Raw genomic sequence first — 12,762 nt, forward strand, 5'->3', positions numbered from 1 at the left:
GCAGTGTCATGATTACACTACCTAATTCGTAAACATTTAAGAAGTAGATAGAATGGAACCTCAATTTTAGCTAAATCGGATCCGATCTGTTCTAACTGCGATCATCATCCCAACCTATATACGTCCCACTGCTGGGCACAGGCCTCCTCTCAAAACAAGAGGGCTTGGGCCATAGTTCCCACGCGGGCCCAGTGCGGATTGGGAACTTCACACACACCATTGAATTACTTCGCAGATGTGTGCAGGTTTCCTCACGATGTTTTCCTTCACCGCAAAGCTCGTGGTAAATTTCAAATGTAATTCCGCACATGAATTTCGAAAAACTCAGAGGTGCGAGCCGGGCTTTGAACCCACGACCATCTGCTTGAGAGGCGATAGGTCAAACCACTAGGCCACCACGGCTTTTTGCGATTGCATCTTCCTATTTCCTAATTAGTTTTTCTAAAAATTAATTGGATAGTGTAATAAGCGCTTTAGAGACGTCGGTATTGAAACATTACCATGGCCTGCTCGCAGCCCAAACGTCAATCCGATAGAGCACGTGTGGGACAACTTAAAAAGACGTATTCAAGCGCACCTTTCATCCCCTATTACAGCCAGAGGCAGCTAAAAACTGCAGCGATAGAGTAGGAGGAGAATATACCTCAGTCGAACATTCAGCAGGGCTACTACGAAATTCGAAAATCGAAGTTTGTGTCGTTCGGTCCCTCCTACTACCTTTAACACGAGAGCGAGCGGGACGGTACGATACTAACTTCGATTTTCGAAGTTCGGAGTAGGCCCTCAGAGGGGCTACTACGAATATCGAACTTCGTATCGTGTCGTCCCTCCCACTTTCGTTTTAAATAAGGAAACTATTATTTTCACACCTCTCCTTCAGAAAAGTAACTTTTCCTCCCTGACGAGAGGGAGCAAAGTGCAACTTTTCTGTTCAAGGCTTTTCTAAGTGTTTTATTGCAAATTCCATTTTTTGAAGTTGATTATTGTTAAGCCACGCCATTTTCTATGCTGATTGTTCTTTAATAATATTTAGAATATTTTAATTCAAGTTTCTTAGGCTCGGTGTGAAAAGTTGTATGAGCCACTCGGAAGCAAAATTATTTTCATCTTGGGCGTTAACACTTGAATCCCTCATTACGCTCAGGATTCTACTTTAGAATCCCTCGCTACGCTCAGGATTCTATTGCAGAATCCTTCGCTACATTCTGGATTCAATGTACGCCCTCGCCGTAAACACACCATTTTGCTCCCTTGTGACACAAATAACTATTTCTGTCACTTAAATTTAGATTTGCCACTTAACTGCGATACCCTAATTATTATATCCATCCCTAAAAATATATATTGGTCATCAAATTAATCAAATCTGTCTCTAAGTATGAGTCATCAGATTAATGTAAACCTGTACCTATCCTAAATTATAGTTTGATCATCAAAATTCGATCACCAAAATAATAGATCTGTCACCTATTAAATAGATCAGTTCCTTAATTCGATGCTTCTACCTATACTACTAAGGCAGGTCTGGTAGTTAGGTCCGACGACGAGCGAAGCGAGGAGGAGTGTTAGGTAGACCTGCGACCCTCAGTGCGCGAGCCGAGCGATGGAGCCAGAACCGAACATTTTTGGCTATAATACTTGTATGATGAATATAAATGTTTGTAGTAGGTACTTGAGTCTTGGATGTTTGTATATTTAAGTATACATGTATGTCTACTCGTTGTTTAGCACCCATAGAACAAACTTTGCTTAGTTTGGGGCTGGGTCAATTGGTGTAATTTGTGAGAAAATATTTTTATTATTATATCATTCATAGTATATCATTATCGTCAAATTTCAGTTCAATTATTTGATGATCAATATTTTTGTTAGCGAGAATGGTCGCAGTGGTGAGCGGCGTGGCTATCTACGGCAGAATGAAACAAGAACGGTTTTTCAAAATACACCCGTAGCTTTATTCAGCAAAGCACCACAGTGTATTCCAACGTCAATTGGAATAAAATACAAACAGATTACACTTATAAACTTTAGTTATTATGAGAGAGCACAGAAAACATGACCAGCGATACAGGGTCAAAACCAAAGAGAGAGTAGAGCTGACAGCAGGAAATAATCTAAAAGGAACAAGTCAAACAGTAGCAACATTGATGCAAAGCATAGTCTTAAGTTACGTTCTATTGTAACAAATTATTTTCCAGTGATTATAATTAATTTTTCACTTCTCATGCTCGTAAAGTTGGTGTTTATGCTGGATCTAGGCGACATAAAATGACTTTTTATGCATTAGTGCATAAAATAAAATCTTCGTCTAAGACCAAGGTACAATTAGGTGTCAACAGCCACAAACAAAGAAGTTTCTTTATATTTTTTTAATACATTTTTTATTTATATGAATCTAAAAATCAATCAAATCAATCAAAATAAATCACTAAAACTAAAAAAAATATAATTAGATAATGCATGAAAAATAAAATTTACGCAGTGAGTGAACAATTGTTTTCACTGTTGCTATTTCATTTCCTCGCCATCGAAGTGAAAAGCAGTGTAAAACTCGAGCATTAAATCCATTTTCCCCTCGACGTATCTATTCTACGCTAATATGAACGTCTCGGGTAAAACTTCTATTTAAGCAGTGGTGGCCGAGTGGTTTGACCTATGGATGGCCTTTCAAGCAGAGGATCGTGGGTTCATGCCCCGGCTCGCACCTCTGAGTTTTTCGAAATTCATGTGCGGAAATTCATTACATTTGAAATTTACCACGAGCTTTACGATGAAGGAAAACATCCTGAGGAAACCTGCACAAACCTGCGAAGCAATTCAATGGTGTGTGTGAAGTTCCCAATTCGCACTGGGCCCGCGTGGGAACTACTGTCCAAGACCGCTCATTCTGAGAGGAGACCTGAGCCCTGCAGTAGGACGTTTATAGGCTGGGATGATGATAATTAATTTTTAGGAAGCCATTTCTATATTTCTTTTTCCGCGTTTCGAATTCATTAGCGTGAAAGGAAACGCTTTTCTAAGCGTAAAAATATCTCGGCTTGGGAACAGCAGGGCTACTACGAAACGTCGTGTCGTGCGGTCCCTCTGACACTTATACTGTTTAATAGGAGAGCGAGAGGGACGGTACGATACGAACTTCGAGTTACGATTTTCGTAGTAGCCCTGCAGCGGGGCTACTACGAAATTCATAAATCGAAGTTCGTGTCGTTCCATCCCTCTCACTCTGTATTAAATAATATAAGCGTCAGCGGGACGGCAAGATACGAATTCGAATTATGCACTTCGTAGTACAGAGCCAGTGGCGACATCTGGTATTGAGTTCGATTTGACAATTGCAAACAGCTGAGCGGGGCCCCAGCCAGCCGTCGTGTAGCTTCCTTGTTCTCATCTCCCGTGTCACATGTACAACATTTTCATTACGACCAATCAGCTTGAAGCATTCACGATTGTATTGTTCCGTGATTGGTGGAATTGCACGACGCTTAGATTAATTTAGCGTCCTAACCTCCCCTCCTTTGGATCACCGGACCCATGCATGCACCACTCCGAATACTCCGATCCGATTTGAAATCAGTTGATTCGTTTGCACGTGTTTAAGAGTACAATATATCAAGTCTCAGTTTGTAATATTTAATACATTTCTTGCAACATGGAGGAAGACGTTGGCGTAAAAGGTATGTTTTATTCTTCTGAACGTATTGCTTTTTTTATCGACATGCGGATTTTATTTCCGTCGTCACCTACCGACTTCGGCGACCCATGCTTTTATTTCTTTTGCGTAGTTTAATTTTAAAAGGCCAAAAATACCCCCTTTATTTGAAGAAAAACTTATGATTCGCTAAAATACTAGCACTTTGTTGACCGCTCGGACTCTTTCAAGCGACGCGGCGTCCAAAATATATAAATATCTTCGTGGCTAAACTAAAACTTCCTTATGTACTATCATTATCTGAATACATTGATTATACTGGTCATGTAAAGCCTATAGAATGTTAATCCATTATTTAGAAACAATCCCTTGTTAACACAGTTCGTTGTAGCTATTCATAAAAGTATTCCAATTTAAAATAAGCATACAATATGGATCACTTCTTTGCAACATTTTAAAACTTTTCTAAATAATTTAGGCCTTTCCTATACTACTTCAACAAAAAGACCGCTTTTCACAGGCTTCCCAGTCTTTAAACACTGAAAATCAACAGAATATTTTTTTCGGTTCTGAATACCATAAATGTTTTTTCTAGGAACAGTGACAAGGTTGAGGCGCCGGCTGTCCATAGAAAAAACTGATGATGTGAGTTCACCATCCACTCCCACTAAGAAAAGAGGTGGGAGACTGGCTGCCAAACCACAGCTGGAGCTCATTAATGAAAATGGTAAGTTTTTGTTACTTGCAAAATGTTGCGCAAATTAACAAACCTACTATGGACTATAGAAATTCAGAAGATCAGGCACTGTGTATCCAAAAGTGTCTGTTGAAATGTTTTAAATAGATGCTGCTGCAGTAGAAAATGGTTTAATTTTAAAACAAGCTATATAATGATAACACACAAGCAAAATCACTTAAGTTCATGTAGGACATATTAGGAAATTACAAAAGTTAAACACTGCTGCTGCGAGACATTGTGAACTAAAGAAAAAGATGTTCTAATTCAATGTTCAATTGGAATATTCCTCATTTATATTGTGAATGGAAACAATTCGTTTTTGTAATTTTTATAGTAAAATAATAATGCTTGTAATGCTTTTACCGAATCATAAAAAAAAATCGCCATCCACATTTGCTTGCAGCAGTTACCTGTAGAGGATACATTCAATCAGTTATTTCAGACACTAAACTATTTCAGCACCTCGCTGGAGGGAGTTGGAACAGTTATTTACTGCTTGAAGCTGGAAATTTTTGCAACTTTTCCCCCACCCACCCACTGTTCAACTTTAATCTCTACATTCATAAAACTTGCTTGCCAAAATATGTAGTAGTAATACTAAGTCAGTTATTGTCCATTCTTGATTTCATAAATAAGAATAGAAGTTCCTATTGAAATTGTTATAATCTTGAAAATGTGAAGTTTGAAGGTACATTGAAATTTAATTATGTGATCCAATGACCAATGCAACCATATTGTCTAACACTGATGTTCATGATCACATTCACTGTCACTTTCTGGCCCTCGCCCTATACCATGCGACAGAAAGAAGTGGTAAACACAATTGTAATTTCAACTGTGTAAAACATTAAGGCCTTAGGTTAAATGATTGCACTTATGTAGTAGGAGTACTATTTCTAGGTAGGTATAATCAACCAAGAAATTGGTTTACCACTCTAAGGTTTAAATATCATTTGTAGTTCTTAAAATGTCAGCCTATTTTTATTTTACTCCCAAGTCATACAATTTGTTACCTTTAGGTATACTTAACTAGCTTTTGCCTGCAAATTCGTCTGCCAAGAATTTGTTTGTTGCTTTGCTATCCCGCGGGAACTACGCAATTATTCAAGCTTTTATTTAGATTCACCTGTCCCTTTGTCTGTCTGTAATCAAATCTTTCAAGTTAAATTCAACCAACTTCCAGTAGTTGGATTGACTTGAAATTTGGTATACATATGTAACTTGCGTGACAATACAATAATCTGGTAGTCCAGTCAGAATCGTCTCCACAGGACGAACTCTTCAAGATTTAATCGACTTGAAATTTGGTATGCAATTGCAGTTTGGGTGACAATACAAGTACAGTCAGCAAAAAAAGCTTGTATTAAAAATGAAATTTTTGCCAAAAACTTATTCTGAAGTAAAAACTATCCTTCCCCCTTTACTTTTCTTTTAAAAATCCCTACCTTCCCAGAGGCCTTGTTTAACGCGCGGACGCTGGCTATCGCGTTCATTTTTTCTTTCTGTTTATTTGTGTAAGATGGTGACAGAAAGGGATGGTGAAACTAGTGGCAAGAGCCTGCGCGTTAGACAATTTGTATGGATGCGAAAGTTTGTATGGATGGATGGATGATTGTTACTCTTTCACGCTAAAACTACTGAATGGATTTGAATGAAATATACAGGTAATTGTAAAGGTAGTGAAATAATGTATGGTTCCTGTGGGATCAAAGTGTTTTAAACTACATATTAACCCCGGCGAGCATGACGAGGAAAAAAGTTACACCAAGCATGAGGCAGGGTATGACATACCCAAAATTTAATGTACAATATAGTTTTTATTAATTTTATTTTATTTCGTGTAGTGTATATTATTTAATAATTAATTATTTAATGAATTTAAATCAAAGAAGTTTTAATTATGAAATTATTTTTATTTATTTGTTTTGACCTTATAATATGTACAGGAACAAAAGTTTAGAGGTTTACAAAACTCAACAATAAAACAAACAAAAAATAGTCTAGGGAATATAAATCAACTTTTAAGTAAAAGAATGAGATCCTCGTCTTAAAAAAATATAACTTTTTTTTTTTTAATTGAATATATGGTTAATCACTGCCATCGAGATCAGCACATTTTCTGCAAAGGAATTTAGCATGCTCCATACAGCTCGCTGTCAGCTTTACAGGAATACTTGGTTTTCTGTCCTACTTGCCTTTCAATATCCATTTTGATGAAAAACTAAAAATAAAAAAAAACGACTTAAAAAATAGAACAATCTCAATTAAAATAAAAAAAAATATAAAAAATCATACATAAAAAATACGCCTAAAATGAGACAGGGTGTGACATACTCGAAACAGGTCTGTGCACGAATATTCCGGCCCACGCCTCGCGTCCCATTGCGATTATTTGCGATCACACCACTATCCCCTGCCGCACACCCCTGCCTCCAGCTACTGAGTGAGCTAGTGGTCAGACGAAGATTTAAAAATATAGCAAATGTTTTTAATACTGCCAGGGTGACAAACCTTGGGTCATGCTCGCCGGGTTAATTCTGCGCGAGCGAAGTCGCGGGCAAAAGCTAGTACTTTATAATCTACATGTATAATATAATAAATAAAGCTAGTGTTTATTTTTTTGTACTGCTTTCACACGTTAACTACTGAACCGAATTCCATGAAATTTTGCGTACCGGTACCATAAGGTCGGGATACTTTGACGCATTGGAGGGTTACTTTGGACCATATATAAAAACCACATAAAAACGTGATTGATCAATGAACAAAAAACATGGCAAAGAGCCATATTCTCAAAGCAATAATAAAACCAGGACCGAGTTAATACCAAGGGCAGCAGTTACCTTCAGGGTCAAAGTACCCCGACTTTACGGTACATCCTATTGGAAGACCAGAATAAACAATAAGATACATTTTATCCCGAAAAATTGTTTCTCGAGGATGCAATTTGAAGGCGAATTCTTCACAGACAAAAGTCGTGGGCAACAACTAGTAGTCTATACAGTCCAGTTTATTTTTTTTTAAACTGCTTCCCATGAATAAGACCTTTGCTTACTTCTCCATTTCTTACCCAAATTATTGTTATTTTTCCAAAAAATTACTGCATATACATATCCATCATAAGGTTGTTTGAGAAATGCATAATCATCAATATAAACTAGCTTTTGCCCGCGGCTTCGCCCGCGTGGAATTCGGTTATAGCGCGCTGTTCCCTCGGGAACTGTGCATTTTCCGCGATAAAAAGTAGCCTATGCCACTCTCTGACCCATAAACTATCTCTATGCCAAAAATCACGTCGATCCGTCGCTCCATTTCGACGTGAAAGACGAAAAACATACAAACACACACACTATCGCATTTATAATATTATTATGGATTACTTTGCTCAACCGCGACCTTACAATAGTTACATACGTCTATGCGACGAATGTGTGTTCATGCAACTCCTCTGCATCCATGCTGTAAGAACACACACATCAGCATCACACGAATATGACCACCACCACGCTATCACTGACGCGTTTCGAGCTCAACCAAGAGTTCATCATCAGAACAGCACAACCATATGTTACCAAATGTTAGACTAAAAAACCAAAACAATCATTAAAAAATTTCATTGAAAACCTCCATCTTTGCAACTTAATTTAGCTGTGTATTTTTTATACTTTAAAATATGGTGTGAAGCTATTACGTAGCCGTAAGTGTTAACTCGCGACAATTGGGCCAAGGCGCAAGACTTGGCTATAAGACAAATAATAGAAACATATAAAATAATTATGATTTAAAATTGCAATGAATCTATTTTTTCCAGCACAAATCAGCAGCCCAAAAAAATCAAGGAGGAAGTCATTGGCAGACACTGAAGAGAAGCCAGTGACACCCTCCAGAAGAAGCACCCGTATTAAGTCCAACACTAGCATCGTTTCTGAGACTGTGTCTCAGACCACTGACTCTCCTAGAGCTAGACGGGCTCTCAGAAGGACTTCTCAAGCTGGTATGTAATTTTTAGGGTTCCGTACCCAAAGGGTGCCAACGGGACCCATTATGTATTACTGTGGCCGCTATAACAACAAATACTAAAAATAAAATAAAGTTACAAATAAAAGGGGGTCGTCATACAAGAAACGTGTTTTTTTTAGCGTTTTTTGGTTGCTAGGCGTTATTAGCCGTTGCTAAGGCGACCGAGTTGTCGTTTGAATATTTACCTTTAAGTTTGCGATTTTAATGATGTTTTATAAAAGCTTCGATAATCCTTCCTACTAATATTATAAATGTGAAAGTTTGTGAGTGAGTGAGTATGTTTGTTACTTTTTCACGCTTAAACGGCTGGACGGATTTGGATGAAATTTGGCGGAAAGTTAGTTTATAACCTGGATTAAAACATAGGATACTTTTTATCCCGATATTCCCACGGGATAGGGATAAAATCTCGAAATAACAACCGCTAGGCTTAGAGTCATGAAATTTGGTATTTAGGTAGTTGGACGTCTGGAATAAAACATAAGTGACTTTTTGACCCGATATTCCCACGGGATACCTAGGGATAAAATCTTAAAATAACAACCGCTGGGCTGTGAGCCATGAAATTTAGTATGTAGGTAGCTGGACCTCTGGAATAACACATAGGCTACTTTTTATTCCGATATTCCCACGGGATAGGGATAAAATCTTGAAATAACAACCGCTGGGTTTAGAGTCATGAAATTTGGTATGTAGGTAGTTGGATGTCTGAAATAACACATAGGCAACTTTTTGACTCGATATTCCTACGGGATACCTAGGGATAAAATCTTGAAATAACAACCGCTGGGCTTAGAGCCATGAAATTTAGTGTGTAGGTAGCTGAACCTCTGAAATAACACATAGGCTACTATTTATTCCGATATTCCCTCGGGATAGGGATAAAATCTCGAAATAATAACCGCTGGGCTTAGAGTCATGAAATTTAGTATGTAGGTAACTGAACATCTGAAATAACACTTAAGTGACTTTTTGACCCGATATTCCCACGGGATAACTAGGGGATAAAATCTCGAAATAACAACCACTGGGCTTAGAGCCATGAAATTTGGTATGTAGGTAGCTGGACCTCTGGAATAACACATAGGCTACTTTTTATTCCGATATTCCCACGGGATAGTTTTGTAACTAAGGGACCCCACACATCCGTGTATTATTGTCATTATTATTTTGTAATTTTTTCTTTAATTGTATACTTACTGTAGTTTTTAAGTATTTTATTTGTACTTATTTTATTTTGAAAAAATGACTTTCTGCCAAGCTTCTTGCGGCGCATTCTTCTTGGCTATGATGGTCTTTCCGAAAGTGCTGATATTTAAAAAAATGACGTGTAAAAGTGCCCATTGCGGCCTATGTACTGAATAAATGATATGAATTTGAATTTGTATAGGGAAAAATTTTGAAATTTTAGCACTGGGTTTAGAGTCTTGAATTTTGTACAGTTATTCACAACACAACCTCAATGAAGACCACGATATAAATTTTGGAAATTTCCAGGGGAATTTTGTAAAATCCCGAAAATTTCAATTGCAACTACCAGACCGAATAGTTTACGCGTGCGAAGCCGCGGGTAAAAGCTAGTATAATATAATGACTGTCTGATTGTGTGGTTTATTCGTTTTTGTGCAAAATTAATAAAGCAATTTATGAACCACAAACCTCAATGAAGCCAACTTTGATAAAGCGCTCGCCAAATCCACACCGTACTAATCACTATGTTTACCTATTGTTTTTTACACTAAAAAAATCATACTAAGTATTTAACACTATTTACAAGGTTTATAATACAGTTTAAAATTTATTCACACTAGTTGAGCTTCTTATTATTTAATTTAATTACACAACATACGAAGTCCGCCGAATTTCCCGCGAATGACAGCAATTTTTTTTTGATCCGCGCACGGCGCTTTTAGGGCAATGGATTCAGTAGCAAACAGCCAAAACCAAAGAGGATGAGAATTCAAATTGTTTTTTATTCTAAATACTTGCACAAGTGCTTACGGCGATATTTTCAGAAGCTTTTCTTTAGCTTGCCCTGTTTATTTATTTATTTATTGTTTGTTTGGGTCAAATCTTGGAAGCTAAATTTGACCCACTTCCAGTGGTCCGATCGACTTGAAATTTGGCATACTTATGTAAATTTGGTGACAACACAATAATCTGGTAGTGACATCTTGGTGGTCCTGCCAGGATCGTCTCTGCAGGAGGGAACTCCTCAATAGTTAATAGTACCGACTTGAAATTTAGTACAGATACGTAGTTTACACGACAATGCAAGTACAGTCAACAAAAAGTACATTCGGCAAAAAAAGCTTGTATTAAAAATGTTTTTTTTTAACAAAAACTTATTACAAGCATTATAATTATTTGCAGTGTAGGTAATGTAACTGTTTGCTCGGGTGGAATCTTTCAACTCAAATTTGAAGTGTATATCTTCAACCGATTGAGCTGAAATTTTAAACCAATGTATAAATTCGATGACAATGCAATATTATTATAACATGGAGTTGATCTGATGATAAAGCTAGCGGGTGACCATAGGAACACTGTGATAAACGACACGACGACATCGAGTTTGGATTCGTTTTTCGTCTTGACGAGTACTTTGGTAACCAGGGGCATAAAGTACAGTCAGCAAAAAAAAACTTATATTAGAAGAATTTTAAGTAAAACTTTTACTGTACTGTTTACGGAACCCTTCATGTACGAGTCCGACTCGCACTTGACCATTTTTTTTTATATATTTATTTAGCAATATGTGATGTTTTGTTAAATGGAGCACATAGGGAGAGCGAAATGATTTAATGAGAGGTGATTCCTAAATCTTGTACATTCAGTAGCAGAGTAAAAGAGCTAGAAAAAAGCTGTAATCTAGTTATTAAAGTACGAGAAAAGCTTTAGTATCAATCTGTGCAATAACCTGTGCCTTACTTTCTTCGTTTCAGGAAGCGACAATGAAGGCCCTGCTACACCTGCTAGACAAACAAGAAAAGCACGAAAAGATTCCGCATCAAGTGTTGAAAATCAAGGTGACAGTAAATAAATAACAATTAAGTCTCAAACTAATGAATTTAAAAAATCTCTGATAAACTTTGGATATTTCTTATACCGGGAAAGCAAGACACAGGCGAAGTTGTGGGTTACAGCTATTAATTTACAATTTTTACCTCAATTTGAACTTTAATTTACTGCCGAAACAAATCAAACAAATGATTTATAAAAATGATTTATAAAGTACTAAAGTACTTGAAAAAATACTCTTCTATGTGCTGATAGGTACCTATATAAATTCAAGTATTTCTTTTTTTTTTTCAGAACCAATTCCAATCAAACCTTTACAAGTTGTCGAAATGGTTATTGCGGAAGAACCTGAAACCGAAACAGCGAATAAATCTAAATCGTCCCCTCAAGCTGTTCCTGAAGAGTTATCTCCCAATAGCGCTCGAAAAAGCAAACGTTTGTTAGAAAAAAGAAACAGACGAAGTGGATCATATAAATCTGACCACGACCTTTCCACGAGTTTAGTAGAAAACATTTCAGCAAAAGATGATTCGGAGCTTAAAACAAAAGCGAAATCACACGATCGGTTAAACAAATCTGGTGAATCCAAAGAACATAGTCAGCAACTTTCAGAGTCCAACGTAAGTTTATTGAAAACACTTGATGCAGAGAACAAAATAAACACTTCAAATCACAATAAAAGTGTGCCATCTTTAAGCGCTAAGAAAAAAAAGAGAAACAGAACAGAGTCTTGGCCTGTGGTACTAATTTCTCCTGCAAATGACATTATGTATAGTGATAATGAGCAATCTAAGAGAAAGAAAGTAAAATCAGGCCACAATTATTCATGGATCATTAATTCTGGCTCTAGTACCAATAACACTAGCATTAAAGGAGATAAAAATAAAACTACACAGGATGATAATGATGACTTGCAAACTTTAATAGAATCGCAGACAATAATAAAGAAAAGCAAGAGTGAGAAGTCTTTTTTGAAAGAAGAAAAAAAAACATCTGAACCTGATCAATTGTCTGAAATAATTACATCAAAAGAAGAAAGCTCAACTAAAAATATTAATCAAGAATCTAATAACAAGGATGTCACTCAGTATATTAAAGATAGTTCAGATAATGCAGACAATGCCAGTCTGAAATCTGAAAACAATGAAATCCCTAGTGAAATGGCAAAGTTTTTTGAAAAACCTCCTACCAATGTTCAAGCGGTATTGTATTTTGAAGACTCAGATTCGAATAGTATAAATATCACCACCAACAACACTCAACAGTTAGACAGTGAAGATCAGTGTGTTCCTGTCGTTAAACATGACATAAAATTTCAAGACAAACCATCTCC

At 36.8% G+C, this 12,762-nt stretch overlaps 1 protein-coding gene across 1 annotated transcript in view; it reads left to right on the forward strand.

The window, feature by feature from the left end:
• Nucleotides 1-3,361: 3,361 nt before the first annotated feature.
• The window catches only part of LOC141433438 (uncharacterized), a gene marked incomplete in the record, with an annotated part of 22,285 nt that continues 12,884 nt past the window's right edge, over nucleotides 3,362-12,762 (forward strand). Inside the window, 5 exon segments of the mRNA XM_074095474.1 lie at nucleotides 3,362-3,674; nucleotides 4,245-4,376; nucleotides 8,200-8,382; nucleotides 11,354-11,437; nucleotides 11,724-12,762. Coding sequence (XP_073951575.1) covers nucleotides 3,650-3,674; nucleotides 4,245-4,376; nucleotides 8,200-8,382; nucleotides 11,354-11,437; nucleotides 11,724-12,762 — 1,463 coding nt within the window.

This window comes from Choristoneura fumiferana, chromosome 12 (genome assembly GCF_025370935.1).
Source record: "Choristoneura fumiferana chromosome 12, NRCan_CFum_1, whole genome shotgun sequence".
Classification (NCBI taxonomy): Eukaryota; Metazoa; Arthropoda; class Insecta; order Lepidoptera; family Tortricidae; genus Choristoneura; species Choristoneura fumiferana.